Genomic DNA, 21,837 nt, shown 5'->3' with positions numbered 1-21,837 from the left:
CATTTGCTAGCCATGACAGATTTGAAAGGGTTTGACGCAGAGTCCATTACCACTACAATTGAAGATCAGCTAAGATTGAATGGCTTAGATCATGTGAAGGTGGTTGCACAGGCTTATGATGGCGCCTCAGTCATGAGTGGGACTGTTGGAGGGGTCCAAGCTAAGTTCAGAGAGAACCATCCCATGGCCATTTATGTGCATTGCTATGCACATCAATTGAATTTAGTGCTGTGTTGCACATGTCAAGCCATACCAGAGGCCAGGAATTTATTTGACCTCATGCAGAATGTGTATACATTCTTTTCAGTCTCCCTTGTTAACCACGACAAGTTTAAGGAGACCCAGAAACAGCTTGGCTTACAGCCTTCTGAGCTGGTACAGCTGTCCAAGACCCGATGGTCCTGCCAGCTGAGGTCAATCAACGCTATGATAGAGAATTTCCCCGCAGTTCTCACGTGCCTGTCCAACATCAGCAACCCCACGGCTGTGGGTTTGCATGCCAACCTTGCCAGGTTCACCACAATTTATCTGTTGATGGTCTTCAAGACTTTTTTGTCTGTGACAGAAAGTCTTCACAAATACCTGCAAAGTGAAACTGTGGACCTGGCAAAAGCAGAGGAGTTTAAATGCGCTGTGTGTGCCACTCTAAAAGAAATGCGCACTGACCCCAAAGCGACCAAGGTATATGACCGTGCAAAGGCCTTGTGCGAAACGCACCAAATCCCTGAGTCATGTGTTCCAAGACAAAGGCAAAAGCAAAGACGCCTGGAGGAGTACATAGTCGAGTCTAGTTGTGGGGCAGCGAGTGACCTAGGCAATGCTGAAAAATTGAGAACAAATGTCTACCTACCTTGCCTAGACAGGATGATTGCGGAGCTGGAGCAACGCTTTTCATCTCTGAACAGCGTTGTTCTGAAGGGTGTTCAGGCCTGTAACCCAGGCTCGAGCACCTTTCTCAAAGAGGAGGACCTCAGAGGTCTCGCAGATAACTACAATGTTGATCTTAAGCAAGAGGAGGTGTGGGTAGCGAAACATTACCTGGACAGAAAGCAGGAGAGCCTGCCAATTACTGACATGCAATGTCTTTTCGGTTTACTCGATAATGTCATGTTCCCTACACTGACACAGGTCATTAAAATATGTCTGACCATTCCTGTGTCCAGCTGCAGTTGTGAAAGGACATTCAGCGTACTGAGACGCCTTCACACTTGGTTGAGGAGCACAATGGGGCAAGATAGGCTTCATCATCTTGCCATCATGTCGGTTGAGCGAGGAGAACTCTCCAAATTAAGCCAGTCACAATTGATCGACAGCTTCGCAAAAATGAAGCAGAGGCGCTACCGTTTACTGTTAAAAAAATGAACAGCTCCCCTATCTTTCTGGCCATGATATACACACCTCATAGGATCATCACCATCACACATAGGATGGTCTGAAATAGAAATGATAAACACAGACATGTATGTATGTAGAGGTGTTTTTTTGTTTTTCCTTTTACAGTTGCACATTTCAAGTTTTCAGTTTTCAAGTTCATGTTTGCTGACAGATATTTATTCATGTTTGATGAAGATACGCTTTATGATAATAAATAAGTGCTATAAAATATTTGCTTGCGTGCTTGCATTAATTATCTGTGCCCATGCTTTTTTTAAATAAATAATTGCCCAAAATTTTTTTAGCTCGCGCGCTTCGCGCGCTCACATTTTTTTTTCGGTGCCCTATTGTGCCCCTGTATGGTATTGGGTGAGCTGACGCCCCTGGTACAAGCCTCAACCAAACCGTAGTAACTCATTTTCAGCTTGTTCAAAACACTGCTGCTCCTAATTTAACAAACACAAACCGTAGGGCTGGTCAAGCCAATTCTTGTGTCCCTTCACTGGTTTCCAGTTAAATTCAGGATTGATTTTAAGATTATCTTAATAACTTTTATAGCTAAACATGGGCTGGTCCCCACATATATTTTGCAGCTCTTGACTCCCTATTATCCTGATCCTAACCTGAGATGGGCCAGCCTGTCCCTGTTGGCTGTTCCTAGGTCAAGCCTGGCTACTCAAGGTGAGCAGGCTTTCTCTGTCAGGGCCCCGAGGCTCTGGAACTTAGCTCGCCAACTCACTACCGATCTTTAAACCACTACTTAAAAGTTATTTTTTTACAGGAAGAGCATTGTGAAATTGCGACTTGTAATTATTTCCATTACAACACTCCGTCTTATAGAGTCTTGCTGTAGAGTGAGAGCAAAACAAGCTTTGTATCTTGTTTGGATACCTCTGTCTTCATGCGCACTTTGACTAATGGTGACTCTGTGTTACAGCTCTCTGTCCCTCTTGTTAAGCTGGGCTTGTTTGAGTAGATTTTTAGCTTTTGCCCTTTAGAAGCGGCATTTTGCTCATTTGTGATTAAAGGGGAGTTGACTCTCACCCATTTATTGCCCTGCAGGGTTCCCTCCAAGCACCGGAGGCTGAAGTACCACCTAGTTCAGTCGATAGTCGACAGCTTCAACCCAAGTTGAATTGGATACAGTGGACCCAACTCAAACCATTTAGCACTACTTTACAAAACTGCCAGCAAAGCACCCTGTGGTGATGGTCTTTACATGTTCAAGAGTTATATTATCATAAAACTACTTCTGGTGCTACTGAGAGAAGATTCACAAAAAAAAAAATTCCGCAGGCAGAAGACGCATTGGACTTAATTTTCTCCTTCTGTACGCACAAAGTATTTAATGTTACACACCTTTAGATCTATCACATCTCTTCGATTCAATACTTCATTTATTTTTATACTAAACCATGAGCACAACTCAATCAGACATTCAATGATTGTAAAGCTCCCTGCCAGGAAGCCTGAGTTAAGACAGTAAATACACTAAGTGGGGTATTATTGGCTATTGGCTTTGTCAGTCATGCCATCTTAATCCATTACGACCACATGCAACATCTGCTTGTCTATACTTTTAAAACCAGGTGTGATGTTTGCATGCTCCTGCCTTTAGATGTCCTAATTTACAAAAAACAGTGATGGTTTAAAATACCAGAGAAAGTCAAAATGCATTATGGGAAATGTAGTTTATTTGTTTTATGGCGCTCTAAAAAGTTATCAAAATGCTGTTTAGACAATGGCTAAACGACGGGAGCGATTTTCAAGGAGATTACAGCAGTGATTCACTGACGAGAGCAACAATGCAATGTAGAAGGAATATGAAAGATTCTGAAAATAAAATCAAATGTGTCAACTAATGTTGCTTTGGTTGTGTTTTGGTCTCATTCTCTTCAAGCCCATTTGCAGAAGATCTTCGATGAGGCATTTGAGCCTCACAGCTCTCCTATTATAGGTTTTGTCATTGTGGTGCATCGAGGTGATGAATGGTATATTTTAAAATGTGGAATTTAAGATGTTAATCACATAAATACTAAATTAAACAATAAGTACTTAAGTTGTCACTATGAACTGCAAACTTTGATGTGCCATATTAATTATAGTGTTATAAATAACTGATAGCCAGAGAAGTAAACATGCAAGATTCTAAGCTACAGAGACCAGGGAATTGTCTCCTCCGGCTTAAATAAGCAATCAGCGATGACAAATGATATCTATAATTTATTTTCCAGAAGCTCAGGCAGACTTACCTTGAGAGAGGACCCACTGATTGAGTTTGACGTGGTAGAGCACAGAGCGGAGACTCCAGTGCTGGACGAGGGGGTAGCCAGACACCTCACTGTAGTTCACCATACCTGCGTAAACACACACACACAGACACACACACATAGTTATTAACATGAATGCAGTCCTTGGTGCCAGAATAAATCTTGGCTCAAGGTACTTCACCACCTCAGCTCTGATAAACACACAGAGAAATATGAATGCAATATTTACTGAAGAGAAGGCTATAGTTCTCAGTGGGATCAAAGTGTGGCCCTATATCTTATTCTTGATTACTCTACCTGGAGAATCAGGGAAGAATATTCACTCAATATAAACATTATAATAGATGACAGTAGAGAGAGGCAAGGGAACTCTCCCATGTAAGATCAAAGTGGAGCCTGAACTGTAGCTCAACCCCACCAGAAACCTAAGTACACAGGGAATGGGAACATTAATGTAAAATGGGTTCAGAGATAGTGATTTAGTAGAAGGCAGGGTGTTGAACGTGAGACTAGTATCTCACTTAATAATACAGCACGTTCATATTAAAGGAGAATATTTGTTTGTATACATTTCTTAAACGTGCTCTCTTTACAGCACAACGTGTCTGAACAACGCTGAGAATTTAGACGATGTACAAATGAGAAAAAAAAGGCTTTTAACAACTCAGTGTTGTTTTCCATGTCTAATAAAAACTATAGAGTAGAAAAACAATGTATGCATGACCTTTAGTGTATCATAAAGATGTCAGTCAGACTCCAGTAATTGTTATTATTTACTTAAGTTAATTAACACGATATCGGCCTGGGTAGAGAGAACATTCACAAATCACCACCTACACAACAACTTCCACAACCCCTCGCAGGAAATATTCTATATTCACTTATCAGATGTCAAAGTTCAACAAAATGCATGTGTTATCATGATTTCTGTTAAGAGAAGGACAGTTATGCACAAACAAAGAAAATCTAAATGCAGTGAAAGCCTCTAACAGAGAAAGCTGGAACCAGGAATGTTTTTGTATTTTTCTTGACAAAGTGTGAGAAGTGAGTCGTTATCTGTCAGTGTTGGCACATGTTGATGTCTGGACTCTCCAAAGAATCTCAAAGACATATTTGAGTTTTGCACGTTTTCCGCTGCGGTTGTAAATTCGGGACTTGAACACGAATTGATTCAATGTAACAATAGTTTCAATACAACAAGTCGATATCCGTTTCTCAGTCACTGTAAATCTGTGTTCTGCAATCACACCACGTTAACACGTCGGTGCAGCTGTCCAATATACTGCCCCCATATCTTTTCATGTGGCTTTAAAAAAGAGTTCCTTTACAGCTCAGTATATTATCCACATTGATTTTGTCTCATTTACCAATCCTTCGGCTACTGGAATCCATACTATTTCTCGAGTTGACTCACTGCACGGTCTATCAGATGTCATGCAAGCGCGCTCCCTGCACTGACCAATGACCTGTCATCTTATCTACGGCAGCAAACAGTCAGCGGCACATACATCTTGACGGACAAGTAAATGAAACAGCAATGAGACACATGAGGGAAGAGGAAATGCATTAATCATTCACCGCGCGCGCGCGGGGGGGGGGGGGGACCCTCTGCTGTTCTGAGTCAAGTGTTAAAGGACCAATCAGCTTCTATTTTAAGAGCATGCAGGGAAAGCAGTTTCTTTGTGTTCACAGAAAGTGAATGCACCGCTCTCAATCCTGTCTCCCTTAACATAAAATAATAAAGTTTTTGATTAAAACAACCTCTTTTTATTTAAGTATGGTTTTAAATAAGATGTATTCATTATAATTGCATCTGTCTGTAATATTCCAATCAGTGGCACCACCTCTCTGAATATTTTTCGCAAGCAGGATCAGGCTTTAACATTAACATCACTTATTTTGTCCAGAGAGAGAGACCCTCTGCTGTTCTGAGCCAAGTGTTAAAGGACCATTCAGCTTCTATTTTAAGAGCATGCAGGCAAAGCACTTTCTTTGTGTTCACAGAAAGTGAATGCATCCCTCTCAATCCTGTCTCCTTCAACATAAAATAATAAGGTCATTTATTAAAACAACCTCTTTTTACTTAAGTATGGTTATAAATACGATGTATTCATTATAATTGCATCTGTCTGTAATATTCCAATCAGTGGCACCACCTCTCTATATATTTTTTTAGCAAGCAGGATCAGGCTTTAACATTAACATCACTTATTTTGTCCATGGCAGAGGTGCGGAATATAAATCATCTCATCTCCCATGGCAACTCAGAGCCGTGTCATGCCGCACCGGTGGGATTACAGCCATACATCATTGTGACTGCTCCCACTGTGTTCACAAGCACATCCAGAAGGTACCTGGATAAGGCTTGGTGACTGAGACGCATTCCCCCACAGACGCCGACGTGGAGGAGAGGAAAGGGAAAAGGGAGACGAGAGGAAACGTGCGGGGGAACGCGAGCGCCGGAGATTGGGTTTTAGCGAGTGAGAGATAAATTGAGGCATGAGAGGAGGCAATATGAAAGGCGAGGGCAGCAGAGGTGTATCAACTGTGTGGATGAGGGAAGGGTGGGGGGGGGGCAGCAGTAGAATATGGATTAAGGAAAGCATCACTGTCATCTCCAGTGGAGGGCGTCGGTTCGGTTGTGTCGTGCCGCTATGAGGAAATGAACATGAGAATTTGTGATGCATATTCAGAATTGAAGACTTCCTCGGACACCGATTATCACCCACCAGCTTCACAGAAATAACATCAACGTGTTTCTATATAAACAGCGTCATGGTGGATGGATTATGTTGAGATGATCATTTTTTTAATGAAGTGCAACATGTATAAACTGCACCAGTGTGAAGTGCTGTGGTATGCCTTCAACACTAGTACTTTGATTAAAGAGAGGGAAAGATGGCTGGGTTTCGGTTGAATGTCGGTGAACGTGTTAGGTCTCTAGTAACTGTGCTATGGTTCTGTATAAAAACATAGTCCCAGCCTTTCCCCAACATTACCTCACGACTTAACACGACCAAACATTATGTTACGTTAAATTTCCTGCCAGAGGGTAAATCTTGTTCATGTTTTTAGATGTCAAGGAATCAACTTCTGGGTTATTTGAACAGATAATATTTTACACGTGATTTAATGTTGTTTTTTCTTTTCTTTCTATGAGCACATCAACCTGCGATACATATCCATAGTTAGACTTATTTTGAATTACTTCACGACATGTTGTGGACAAGATGATTGTCTGTAAAGATTTGGAAAATCAAATGAATTAATGACATAGATATATTAACTAGTAATTCAAAAACTTGATTAAAATTAAATAGTTTTCTAGGTGAGGATAGGGTTGGGTAGGTATGGGTACACATTAGGAAGTGAGGCTGTGAGGTTTTGTGATGTTTGTGCCGATTATTAAAAAAGACTTTCAGCATTGTAGCTCTTAACAAAATAAATGTAATTCACTGCTGCAGCACAATAGTTTAATAATTATTGCAAAAGCTGAGGGGATGTTAGAATGAATATGTTACTCTGTATTGTTCACTGCAGTTGTAAACCAACTTTACTTGAAAACACTGTGTTGAGGTTAAATATTATATGTTGTGGTTTTTGTCTCGTGATGGTAAAATGAATGCTTTAAACAAGCACAGAAACATTTATATAAATACTCTAAATTCCCCATACAAATAATAATAATACAAATAAGCAAAGAGTCATCAAGTAAGTTGAAACATATATTTATTCCCTTCGGTTAGTTTGTCCCTACAAAATTCTGTGTAGGCCTTGGAAATATGAAATATGGAATAAATTTGTAACTTTATTTCTCCCTCACATGTAACTTTGGGGCATCAACACTAAAGTGCATTGTTTTGGACCTTGCACACGTGACAAGAGACGGACCCCTGTCTTCCTCACCGCAGCGGCACACTGCTCGAGAACAGCTGCGATTTAGACAATGGCCATATTCATTATTTATTATGTATCTTAAATAATTTTCAACTTTTACACCTGTTGCTTAATTTATAACAAAAATCTGCCTCTCTCTTGTCTGACTAACTGAAAAACCTTCAATCATTTCACATCCATCTAGTTATTTATTCAACAGGCTTAAAGAAACTACTATATTTTTCATCTTACAGTGCAAACAGAGTTCAAGCTGTGTTTTGTGAGACATTCACACGTTAGGAAGCTGATTTGAATAAAAGTTGGACATTTTCAGAATATACTCTTTCCTGAAAATGACTAATTTCCGACTTGTGCTCTGTTGATAGTGTTATGGAAATTGGTTGTACCCAGTGACTCTGCAGCTGTGACTTCTAAAAGTGGCTCATTTGGAAGCTCATTTAGACATGAAACAGACGTGTTAAATCCGGATATTATTTATGCACCAAGGTGCATGTCTGAAAGCTGCTTCACACGAGGCACACAACATCAAAACATAAAAAACATGAAGCTTCAGCTACAGACAGGTTATTACAGTCTGCAAAGCCATTTAGTTTTGACTAAGACGAGGTCTGGATAGAGTTGGTCCTGATCCAAATAAATGCAGCTTTGAAAAATTATATTAAAATAAAATTAAAGCCAAGGAAACAACGCGGCCCTGCATCGTCTATTTGGGGCAGTGAAATGGAAACAGAAATTAGAAATGAAGTATGACGAGTGTCGGGACGTGTGCAAGGCCTTTTTCTTTATGAGCCTCCTGCAGAAACATTTGGCAGGGGCCTGACACCCACTATGAACTTGACGAATAAGCCACTAAATGTGATGTTCCTGCATTGTCCTCACCTTCAGCTGCATCCATTTATCCCCTCTTATGGGAAATGACTCCCCGGAACGATAGATATATTCCCCGGCACCAAGAGAGAGCGAGAGTACACCACTACATAGCCTCCCCCCGTCCCCAGCCGCCCCCCCGCCCTTCCTCCCTTGGTGGAAATGAATAACAAGCTCAAAAACATATATAGTAGCGCAGCGTATTCTTCTTCTTGCTGAAAGGCCTTGTCTGCCTTTTAGCCCTGGGGTGCTCTGCTCTCATTGTCTGACAGAATGATTAATTTGAGTGAACTTCACTTTGCAAACATCCCAAGTTCACAGTCTCTCTCTCCACGCGCGGGCTCTGCCAGCAGCCCTAAGAGCAGCAGCTCGGTCAGGACTGTGCCGCGTGCCGCCGCCCATTCCCTTTGTACAAATGCAAGGTGTAAAAAAGCGTCTCTCATAACAGAACCACTCTGGAGAAGACTTTTGTTTGAAAAGCCACCAAATGAATAAATATGACTCGCTTTAAAGTGCACAGTGTTTGGGAAACAAGGCTGTTCTATACAATACTGCCATTGTCCTGACTGGATTTGTGTACAGCTCTGGCTTCGGGCTCATGGTTAAGATCAGAGGTGGAAATGAACTGAATACATTTACTTAAGTAAGGCCCATAAGTATACTTTCCTCATATTTGAGCTGTGTTTGAGAGCTTCCATTTCACGAAATCACAAATGATGACGTGTGAATTGCAAACACCTAGCTGCACCTTTTGCATTTTCTATATCCCACTTATTCCAGATGGGAATAATAGTGACAAACTGCAACATAAAATATGCTCATAAATTGAATGCACTGTTTGACTTGAAAGACTTGAAATTGTACAACAGGTTTTAGTTTCAACATGCTCCCTTTATGGATTCAGAAAATGCATTCAAACACTATGACATTAATCACCATAGGCTCCATGTATAAGCTCCTCCCTCTTGCTTGTTCCCATCAGCTCATTAACGGAGGTCCTCTGCTAAATACAGACCTTTACGTCACTCTTTCTTGTACTGAGTATTGTTTTGTGATTGAAGATGTTGTCAATCAGCAGAGTTATATCTTTTGGCCTTTGGAGGACCCGACCCCAGGACCAGGACCCGCAGCTGAGGAACTATCTGGACCCTTATTCCTAGAGCCTGTTGGAAAAGTTCCTGCTGTGTTAATGAGCTGACCTTTTAGATAGAGCAAATTAAATCATGCCATACTGACTTATTTGTTCCTTAATGAGTCAAACTTTTCTGATTATAAGTTTATTTTGTTTATGTTCATGTTATAGAGCAAAAGCTTGCAGTGTAAATACACGAGCAGCTCATGCAGCCATTTCAGTTTTCTATCATAACTCCAATACAGCATTTACAGTCCAATTAAAATTCAAATTTGAATGCAGACCCTCAGTGGTAATCAGGTGGAGGAAGGGTCTAAATTATTCCTCGACGCTGATTAATTGAGTGGAATCGCTCCTGCAATTTCCTGGGTTAAACGTCAGTTAATTACAGTGGCTGACAACAATAATAAATACAGCTGCGGGTCAGAGCCCGGCGCTGTGGGAGGCTGTAGTGGTGACTTGTAGCCAGTTTGAGGTTCGAGTCAGAAAATGTCTCAAGAAAAAAGGCTCCATGTTTTTAACATTTGAAAAATATGCTTTACGTCTAGAATCTTGTGCTTCATGACGACATGGGGGAAATGTGATGAATGACCCCTGTGATCATCAGGGGAACAGGCGACTATCAGAGGCTACAGAGTTTCACCTTTCATAGAGACCAGCACCATTTGTGCATCATTTCTAAAACTATAGCAATGTGCTGTCTGCACATGCTTTGTGCATTTCATGTATTTGTATATTCTACAAAAGACTTAAGTTACACAAATTACACATTTTGTTAACATTTTTGCTTATATTTATAGTGTCATATTTTATTAGTAATGGTGGTTATACTCTGCGCTGTCAGAAATCAAGATAAACACAGGGATAGTGTCTGTTCATTGATCACTATGGGTTCTATCTATGACACGCCTCAAAATAGCGCACAGGGCAACGCAAGTGTCTTTTCAGTTTCAGACCATTGTTGTCCTTTTTCCTCTGTGCCGGCGAGAGCCATTGGCCGGAGGCTGAATGTTTTCAGGTTGTCCTTCTGTCCCATTCTCTTGAACACAATATCTCAAGAATACCTCACAGGGTTTCTTCAAATTTGTTAGCTGTGAAATTGATATTTTACAACCTCTTGAATTGAAGCTCAAAAACACATAGATTGATAGAGTCATACTTTATTGATCCTGAGGGAAATTTAGGCACCCAGTATATGTGGAATGTGATGTATTATGAGCGCTTGAGGAGATTTTCTTTCAACTTATCAGATTAAGTCAAAATGTTTCAGTGGTCAAAGATTCACAGTGACATTATGTGAATCTGGAAAAAAATGTGTAGAAATATGAACACAGACACTGGACTGGTTGATGGAAGCATGAAGCCCATAGTGGTAAGGCACATTGTTGCTGCATTTCTACGTTGAGGCAGCAAAAAAAGGAGTTGACCAACAAAAACCTGATCTGAAGTCAGTAGTTGCTGCTGTTATTCTGAGGGCAAATTACCAAGATATTAATATACACCTGCATCAGTGCATACAGCACATACACTCTGCTTGTCACACACACACACACACACACACACACACACACACACACACACACACACACACACACACACACACACACACACACACACACACACAGATGGGCTGCCGGAGCGCTTTTACTTCACACACAAGCAGATCTGTTTCCTCTGCAGAGTGGGCGTTCTTGCTCACAATCTGGCGAATCCACCGTTAAACTAGCAATCTGCCAAATTGCAAGTACACCTGGCTTTTCAATCAGGCCTTTATATTAGAGTAACTAGACAAGAAGCTACTTTCAGTAAAAGGCGTATGACAGCCTGTTTGGAGTTTGCCAAATGGCATTTAAAAGACTCTGAGAGCATGGAGGAAAAGATTCTCTGTTGTGATGAGGCAAACATTTAACTCCTTTGGCAGAACTCCAAATACTCTGACTGGTAAACACCAGGCACTGCTCATCAACTGGCTAATACCATCCCTATGATGTTGTAAGTTTAAAACAGGTAGAGGAAGTGCTTTAAATATTGGTTTGTGATATATATAGATTTTGATACTATGCTGAGAGATTATTTTCACTGTCCATTTAGCTGTGAACCACGTGTGGCAATTGAAAAAAAAGAAGATATTCCGCAATGCACAGGCGCTGCTCACACATTGAGCTCAGTAAAGGCATTAGCCAAGAAGACTTTGGGTAATAATTATTATAATTCTACTGGACTAAGATATTGAATAACACTTTTAGATTTGTTTTAAATATACACACACACACCACTGACATACAGTATTTTGGAGGATAGGAGTCATCAAAACTGTCAGCCCACCTTAAAAAAACCTAAGAAGAGAATTGAGGCAAAAGGTATGACGATGTGATGTCATGTATATGTATTTTTAAGTAATATGTGTATAAAAGACCCCAAATTAACCCTGTAAGCGACCTCCTTGTTTTAAATAGTATTGGTATAGAAATGATTCAGTCCCAAACTTTTGGATCCAAGTACATTCCTGATCCTGGTACCTGTGATCACCATAAGTTTCTCCACTGTGCGGGAGTTGTTTTTTAAACCCTGGTTGAGTTTAAAATGGACTTGGGTCAATGAAACGCTTCCGTGGTTCTGCCTAGAACAGGGCTGGCTGGGTTCGGTGGAATCATTCATTTCTCTCCATTTACTTACACGAGTCAATGTTCTATATTTCCACATTTTAATTAGGGCCTGGAAAAGGGTGTCAATGAAGCAAACTGTGGTGTCGGCCGCCTGTTTAACACATGCATCAGGACAGGAGGGGTTTATTTATAGAAAGGGGAGACCTGTGTGGGCAGTGTTGAAATCCAGTGGAACGAGGCAGGCAGAGTGGCAATGATTCATAGTTCAACCCACAGTCCCTCTCTCCCCAAGTCCCTCATAATTAAAGCTGAAGCATATGGCCCTGTGTCCGTGCAAGCGCAGAGGTAACCTGACATCTTATTTTCTCCGTTGCAGCAGACAGCGGCCCCTTCAGTCTTCCCTCAGCGCAGCGGAATAAAAGGCCTGTCACCTAGAGTTGTCACTCGGCAGATGTGCCGCCCTAATTACCACATGGTTGAGACTCGTTGGTAAAGTGTTTGGCAGCAGAGTTTGTAGTGTATTTGTAAGGTATTTGTCAGAAAGAAAGTGAACCAGGTCGCGACAACTCTACTCCATTATCACAGTAACTGTTACTTTCATGGATCAGTCTCCATATTTGTGATTGGGCCATGCTCTTTTTGTCAGACTCACAGGGTGCTTTCTTTAGTTCTGATTTCATGCTGAATTTGCTTCTCAAACGTCCAGAGCTGGACACTGTCTGGGAGGCTCAGGGGATCATTTTAAAATCAAGAATTACGCATTAGTGATGGACAAATTCAAAACTATCTGAAATGATATGAGGAGGTTGGTCAAAAGGCGGCACGAGATAGACTTGAACGGTCAGCTAGCTCAGCAGGGCTGTGACAGCGTAGCAACATGCTCACAATGAAAATGCTTACATGCTGATGACTAGCAGGTACAGCAGTGTTTGGTAAAATCTCTTACTATAATGAGTACTGGACACAAAGCAGCGCCGAGGCTGATGGAAATGTCATTAGGATCTGGGAGAATGAAATCAAGAGCACAGGGTTATAGGAACATCTTTTAATGAGGTGCATCAACAAACATAAAACATGTTTTCATCAAGGTAAGAGGAGGCAGAGTATCTGCAGATAAAATCTTTAACATGACCATCTATTATAAGGAAACGACTGGAGGAAAAACCCTGCTACACTGAACAAACCCAACTTAACATACACAGTAAAAGTGCAATAATTGTCTAATTTAAAAAACAAAAATTTCAAGAATTTTAATTTGTGTCCTATCATGGTAATTTTTTGGGGATATAAATCCATTTAAATAACATTCATACCATATTTTGGTTTTTGCTCAACTCTGTGGTAAAATTTGTCGCCGGCTGATTTTTTTCACCAAAAAGACTGGATACCTCTCATGGTCCCTCTCTCCCCATCTCTCCCTGCCAAGCTTCCTTTTTCTCATGCCATACAGTTCATATCAGAGCACATTCATCTAGCAAGAATTATGTCATGAGAAGATCAAAATCCCCTCTTGAACACACTCGAGACCAGTCTTTACTAGTATCACCTCTTTTATGATCAATCAATCCGAATATTTCCTCATCATAATCATATGCAAGAAGGGAGGCAGTGATATTTTACGTGCAATCATTACAAATCATGGCTTCATCTTGGGCTGAGAGTAAAATCTATTCACTGTCCATCTTCATAACACCGTGATTCAACTGTCTGGATTTCAATCAGTTCCCACTTGCCATACATCACATTACTAATGACTGTGGGTATAAATAATCAATTAATATAGATAATTTGGTGGAAGCTTTACACAAATTAATAATTATCCCTGATAGTGTGATTGGTCACCGATGGGACATTCCTATTATAGCTGTCACATTGTGAATATCTATTCACATATCGATCTGAATATCTCCGAGCAAAATGGAAAGATGAGACAGAAAAGAGTTCAAACCAGATTGTCTTTACATGTACATTTTTGAATTGAGGCTGCATGTAGTCATAATTGTTTAAAAAGTTGCTTTTTATAAATTTACTAAATGAAATATAGGCCATAAAATATTTTTATGAAATGTTAAATATATAATACTTGGATACTTTATCAGATGCACATCTTCAAAAAGTTTAATCATAGTTTTTTGATCTTCATTCTCAGCATCATCACTTTTACTATCTCCAGCACTTTGTCCCCAACAGGTTACAGCTGAAAAATAAATTTAAATGTTTGATGGAGCAAACAGTGGGATTCCGGCTCCATCATCTATTAAGTTAATTCCTCTAAATAGTCAATGGACTATTTGAATGAAATTGACAGAGCTACAGAATCTCAAGGGTTACATAAGTAAATGTTGACAATACCTCTTAGAGATTTTATCAAAGTTTACACTGCTTACTAAATGCACCCTAAATATTCTACCCACACTTTTACATGTCAACCTGAAATTTGGTAGAATTGAGTGTTGGAAACATAAAATGTCATTTGTGTATTCAATATAATTTGAAGATACTACTGTATGTAATTTATGAATATAAATTCAATGGTAGTCACTTTAATCGGCTGTTGAGTTTGGCAGACTTACATTGGACCACAGTATGCAAAATATTTCAGTGAACAGTTATTATGAGAGTCACTGCAGTTATAAATTAGAGAACTGGGATTTTACTTTGGAAACATTCATCTCTTAACCAAATTCTATCAATAATAGTGACCAAGGCATATCACTTTGAATAAAGAATCAACATGCTGGTGGATCTGGGTTAAAGACTGCTGGGAACTGACTGTCAGTACCAGATTTGAGGTCAATCTGTTAAATAGACACTGTCATATTTTCACTGGTTTAAAATTTGACTTTCTGGTGGCAAAAGAAATGACAAGAAGGTGAACTGACTCACGATACCTCCTCGGGATAAATTTGATAATATGGCCGGTACCATTTAACAGTATCAGTTTAGGTCCAGTATCAAATGATTGGTATTTGATGGGTCTAAGAATGGCATAGAAATGGCCACAGGAAAGAAGGTCGCACGTGTCTACAGGGACCACACTGCCAAAAGAAATGAGAGGCTTCAAAGGACATAGATCACAGCAACACTAATTTGGACTTTGGTCATGGTCTAAATGTTGCTTTCGAGATCACCGAGGACATTTTCCGGGATAACATGATCCCCAGGAACTGTCATATTATGGGATTAACATAAGCATTTGTTGAAGAATACCTGCATGAAAGGAGATGAGCCAAAGTGGTATGTAGGTATGTATTATGATAATTCTTCGCAGTAATCTGCCTTTGCTTGGAATTATGGAAAGCATTTTGCCTTGGCTCTAACCTAGCCATCCCCATTGAATCCGCTCATCATTTCTCAGGGCCAACATTTTGTTCCTGCAATTTTTTTTTCATTATCACATTCATCTGGGTGAAGAAAAATCAGGACTGCGCTGTAATACATTTAGTTTCCCATTAGATTAGAAAATGGGCTAGCTGGAAAACTCCCACTGCCAACCAGCCCCCCACACCCACCCCAACTTCTTTACTTCTTGCTCCTCATTCACTCTACCCCCGCTCTTCCCCACTAAATCATTCATTGCAAGACTTATCCAAGAGTGAAATGGAGCACAGGCCAGGCTAGTTAATGGGGTTCTATGAGCCATAAGATTACTTTCCTACCTTAGCTCGTTCCTATGAATCTTCCCTAGAGAAGCGACTACAATAACAAAGCTTTTTCAGTCATAAGCAGTGTTGGGAGAGTTACTTGAAAAATCGATTCCATGCTCTTATATGTAACTTGTAGAGTACTTGTTGGATTTTCAAGAATCATTTAGACTATTTCAACATTGTCTAACAATACGTTACATTGTGAATAAATGGGACATTGACACAATATTGTGCTCAAACCCAGGAGTTTCATTCCTTGACCTTTTATTTTCCACAGTTTCTAACCTATTTAGAAATTTTGTTATCACTTTGTCACGTTGAAAGTCCTCGTCTTAAAGTAACACAAAAAAGTTTTTAATACCTTCTGTTTACCCACAAAATCCAATGGGTGAAAACCATATAATTAACAATAGTGTAAATCTGCAATTTTGCAGAGAGCAAGTTAGTGAGCTGTCTGGAAAAAAACTGTAATGCAGGTTGATCTTGTAGCTACCAACTTGGCCATTATCCAGTTAGGCAACTTGACCAGCAGGTATCCAACTACCCTACATGCCGAACTACTTAAAACAATTCTGAGTAATAATACAGACTTCATGCAGTACCTTTTATTTCAGTTATTGATTAAATGAATGTATATATGTATTCTGATTACCACCTAGTTGAACTGTACCTAGTAATGTTTTGTAATCTAAATACAACCCACTCTCTTTCTTGGAGCACAACATTCCACCAATTTGTCATGGCCCTTGTTCTCTCCTACAGAATATATAAAATATCTAGTAAAACCTAACCAGTAATGACAGCGCTTTTAGTTTATTTATTTTAAGAGAAAGAAAAGATGTTGCTTTGCTTCAGCAATTTTTTGAGCTGCCCCATGTATCTTGACACAAATCAGAAACCCACTGCATTATTCATCCTGTTCACAAAATAGGGTTGTAAATAGACTCTAAAAAACAATATCCACTGACTACATGGAAAATTATGCAGCAAAACAAACTTACATTGCATTCAGATGTGTTTGTATATTTCCTAATATTAAGTGGCTGTACTTGGCAAAGTCACTTTTTTATAGTTTGGTTGGCTGACAGTTGACATGCTTAAACCAAATCAAGCCCACCCCTTCCAGACAACCCCGAACCGTGGTCGAACGAGTCCACATTCAGGTCATTTTGATGTAGTCACAAGTGGTATTGCTAATATGGCACTTGGAGTCTGGTAAATCAGAAACAAAGAAGTGACGTTGGTCAATAATAATAAAACACCAGCCATATAGCTAGAAATAACAGAATGGTTTTGGATAGAGTACAATTCCTCTAAGCCTCCAAAAAAACAGGCTTGACAATTTCTAAAAATATTTACCTATCAAAAAAAAAAACATTGTGATCATTAACCAGCATAATTGGTCCAAGGGATCTGTTAAGCATGAAACGCTAGCACGCTAATCTAACAATTAAGTCTATTGTCATAGCAAATTTGTAAAACATAACAAAGAAGGAAACCGGCAAAGTAAAAATTATTTTGTCTTTGATTCATATTTAGGAGGAGATAAGTGGTCCCTAATGACCATGAAGTCACTTGGGCATTCCAAATGATACACATTGGGGATACCCTCTTTTTTCATTCCTTTATAGACCTCCTGTTTGGATTATAACAATAAATCAATCCATTAATCAAAAAGTTTAAGACAAGAGAAATCCAGGTCGGTTCCCGATCATAAATCAGTTCTTTAATTAAATAATAAGGGAGGGATTGGACGAACAGAGCAGATGCTCTGAGCATGGAAAATAAACTGAATGTTCTAATTGAAAACTGGGTCTGTCTCCTTTAAACCTGTGTGTCTAAAGAGGATGCAAAAGGCTGTGACAAAATGTCTGAATTTAACACACAATTTTGTTAGTTGGCAGCGAATTGTTGGGGGTTTGGAGGGGCGGTGGTTTCCATCAGCCCTGCACTCTTGCAGTTGAGCGTTAGCGAGCCCTGTCAGGTTAGATATTCCCTGCCCGGTTTACCAACGCGAAGCAGTCACAAATGTTAACAAGAGAACTCAGTTTACATTCCCCAAGCAATCAAATTACAGCTGGAACAAAGACAGAAGTTTATTTTCCCTTTTCCTCAATGGAAATCACGACTGGTCATCAGTGATATTTTCTCTATCTAGAAACTGGGCCATTTATAATGAGCTCTGGGATGGGGGATTGTAAATCTCATTACCTGTGCTGCTCATGTAATATGACAGACTGCCCTCTGCCTATTTCTCCATGAACATGCTGTAAGCTGAAAAGCCACATGAGACGGGCCTGGCCACTGATGCTTTCGCTGACACCTGAACTCTGTTTTTATTTCCCGTAGGGCCATTTTTTCAAAACATAGGTCCAACAACCCGGTCAAGGTTTTAGTCTGCAAATTTGGTGATTGTTCACTGCCTTCTCAGCCATGGATTTCCCTTTAAAAGACTAATGCTTAAGTAATCACTACCGTTCATTTGAGCGTATGTATTGGCTATACATAAAAAAGCACACCCTGTGTTTTCAGACTTTACTATGTTTATCTTGACCAGGGGTACATACACAATTCTGCAAAATACCTTTGTTCAACAATTTCTGCTTGAAATTATTTTTGAAAAGCTTGTTTCCTGTGATGAGGATAATGTTGATGAAGTGAATTAGAAGAAGAGGCTGTGGTATGCAGACATGGCATTTGAGGAAGAGCAACGTGGCTGGAAAGCAATGTTGTTGCTGTGGAGGTCTGCTGCAGGGGTTTCCTTGCAACATCCACCATCAGGTTGCTGGAAGATCTTGGGATCCATGGACCAGCCCTGCACCAGACCGTGAAATAAATCACCCACTGCCGAATGCTGAAGCCAATGCCAGTATTGTGATTAAAAGGCCAAAACACCTGATGACGCAAAGGTAGACAGCTGAAGTTATGTCCATTATGTCAGTTAACATCTGCTGGTGGCGACTAAAACCTGCAAACATGTACTGTTAGTTGGTGACCTAAATTGTGCAGAACACCTTAAAAAATGCAAGGGATGTTCAATATCTTGTCCTTTATAAAAATAAAAAATGTTGTTATAATCCCATTAGCTAATTTCACCAAATAACCAAAGGAGTGAAGTGTTAAAGGGACAGGTCACCCGGAAAGAAAATTCACTCACCACTATGCCGATGGAGTGGTGGGTGAAGTGTTTGAGTGCAAAAAAACCTTCAGGAGTCTCAGGGGTAAACAGTGTTGGAGCTGTTGACTCCTTCTTCAGACGTAAAAAACCTCAGATGCCTCCATACTGCTCCTGTGGTGTCATCGTAGTGTCCGCAAGCCCTGACATTCATATTTGACTCGAAACGGCGCCATTTAAACCAACTTTTAAAGCCTAAATGTCCGCTACCGAAAATAGCAAAGCTAGCGGATGTTAGCATGTCCAAAGGCCCTTGAACGAAACTTGTCGGATGATATCAGAGGACTTTCAGTCACCAGTTACTTCAGTTGTAATAGATTCTGCTCTATCACCGTTTACCCCTGAGACTCTAAAGGGTTTTGTGGACTCAAACACTTCACCCACCCCTCCTTCAGCAATGTCGTGAGTAGATAATAAGGGAATTTTCATTTCTGCGTGAACTACTTTTAAAAGACCTGATCTTCAGACTTCTGTTTTCAACACAGCTTAAAAGATCAAATTTCCACCGAGATAACTACATCCTGTCATGTCCTGTCGGCTTTAATTTAGTAAACTGGGAACCAAACCAACCAGTGTGATAATGTCTTTTCGATCTCACAAATGGGTCTGGCGTCCCTCCCATTCAGAACGTTTTTCCATCAGCCCTAACACTGGTCAGGCCAATTGCAACAGTTTATCCATGAATTAACACATTCTTTAAAACCAAGATGTCTGTCGCAGATGTCCAGACATCTGTACAATACACTTTCAAGAAACATTACCCAAATGGACTACATATTTCCTCTAAATTTTGTTTATTATTTCTGTCACACTTCATCATTACTACATATTGTTACTCTAATTAGTTGTAGGTTCGTCCTTTGACCATTGAGGCTCCTTGAAAGAGAACTGAGAGGATTCAAACAAAGTCAGGTTTTAACTTGGGTGCTTTAGGTTAAAAAAATCTCACACTTTATTTTCGATTAATCGATAATGTTAAACTTCTTATAGTTTTATGAGATTTTAAGGAGGGATTTATGCAAAGGGTTCTATACTTGCAGATCATATTAGTTCTATGTGACAATCAGTAAGTTGAAAGAACAATGGACCTTTGTGCAGCTTAACATGGCTGTTTGATCTTTCTGTTTGCACAATGGAAAAGCAGACAGGCTAACAAAGATGGATCACAAAGCAAAAAAGACAACAGCAGCTGGGAATTGAACTCTGCTCCTCATCGGGGGCTTCGTAGCAGGACTGAAGAGTTTACTTCCCACTGGGCTGCTTCACACAGTCCCTCACAGAGCTGGAATATTGATTTGATTTTGCTTTGATTTATGTAACTGCTACACACTCCAGGCGTGTGCCACCTATAGGAGCTTCAAATATCAAACTTGAGGCGAGAGGCCTTATTTATTAGAGAAGCTTCCTGCTCACTTATTGTGATCACTCGTGCACTTTGCTCACCTGATATCTGGGAACGCTAATAAATTTAAATCAGATCAATTACATAAATCATTTGCTTTCATTTATCCGACAACAACAATCTTACTGCTGAGTAGTTACAATACAGCCAACTAACTCATTTAAAACTGTACAGTACCAATGATTTTCACCCTACATTAGGCTGAATGGGATTTTCTTCCCAGTTGTCGAGCCTTTTTTTCCCCAGCTGCACAGGAACAGCAGGGGACACAGGGAGTGCTTTTCACATGCACCTACCTGCCGCTTACTAATAAGAGCTGCTCGGGCCTTGTAAGCACTCTTGAAGACTTATTTGTGATGGAGCATAGCTGAGTCACAAGTAAGGCCCTGATTTCTAGTCTATTCTAGTCCACCTTGAAGTCCTGATCAAGCCTTGGCATGTGGTGTATGGGTCTTGTCACTGTTTTTCTACATCAGCCATTTTTGCTCTCCTAATTGGTTCTATTTCTGTGTAGAGATCCTTGGCATGAGACTCCAGTTCTGTTTAACAGCTTTCCTTAAACTCACTGAGCACTTTTCTTTTCTTTTCACATCCAAGTGGCCGTTACTACTCTTAATTCTGTGAAAATACACTCATTGAAGGAAAGAACACTGCATTTAAATTCCATTTAATATATAACACACAGCTCCAAGAGATTTATGTATAATATTCCCATTAGTCATAAGGTTAGCAGATCCTCCAGGCATTAAATATACGTTAGTGTAGCTGTGACCAGAATGATATATATTAAATTGAATTACATCAATGAAACCTTTTCAAAACTGCTTTTCTCCCTCAGATAAATATGGAACAAATATATACCTGGGACATATTTTCAGTTGGAGCTAAAGTTTATAACCATGTGAACAAAACTGAGAGTGCCATTCATGTTAAGTCTTATAGAGCATTTACATTCATTTGAAAACAGAGTACTAAACCTTACCTGACATGATTCTGATATTCACAAAATTCCTAAAGCTGTTTTTTTGTGTAAAATACTGAAAGTCAACAGACTCTATATATAAGATTAAATACATTTCTATATATATAAGCCATTTACTTTTAAATGTGGTCAAGACCCTGATCTTTCCTTTACCTTACTGATGTGTACTAGCAAAAAATCTAAAACACTGTGACAGAAAAAATACTGAAAGCAAAACAAATGCAGGCAGCAGTACATGTTCTCCTAAACAAAGCAGGCAGGTGATTGTTGCTCGGGAGGTTGAGCGGGCGCTGCGCTAACCAGAAGGTCGGTGATTCAATCCCCGGCTCCTCCACTCTGCATTCCAAAGTGTCCTTTGGGCAAGATACTGAACATCAAATTGCCCCTGATGGCTGTGCCGACTGATTGGATGGTGATTGAACAAGCGCTGTGTGGAGGCGCTGTATGAATGTGTGCATGAATAGGTGAATGTGACTTGTCCTGTA

The 21,837-nt window shown here is 40.0% G+C and overlaps 1 protein-coding gene across 3 annotated transcripts in view; it reads right to left on the bottom strand.

The window, feature by feature from the left end:
• The window catches only part of astn1 (astrotactin 1), a 423,107-nt gene that overhangs the window by 164,697 nt on the left and 236,573 nt on the right, over nucleotides 1–21,837 (bottom strand). For all 3 annotated transcript variants that reach the window (XM_062404910.1, XM_062404912.1, XM_062404911.1), the window contains one exon: nucleotides 3,627–3,731. In XM_062404910.1, coding sequence (XP_062260894.1) covers nucleotides 3,627–3,731 — 105 coding nt within the window. The remainder of the gene's footprint in view (nucleotides 1–3,626; nucleotides 3,732–21,837) is intronic.

The sequence above is a fragment of the Platichthys flesus genome, chromosome 14, assembly GCF_949316205.1.
Source record: "Platichthys flesus chromosome 14, fPlaFle2.1, whole genome shotgun sequence".
NCBI classification, from domain to species: Eukaryota; Metazoa; Chordata; class Actinopteri; order Pleuronectiformes; family Pleuronectidae; genus Platichthys; species Platichthys flesus.
This window is presented reverse-complemented; position numbering and strand designations above follow the sequence as displayed.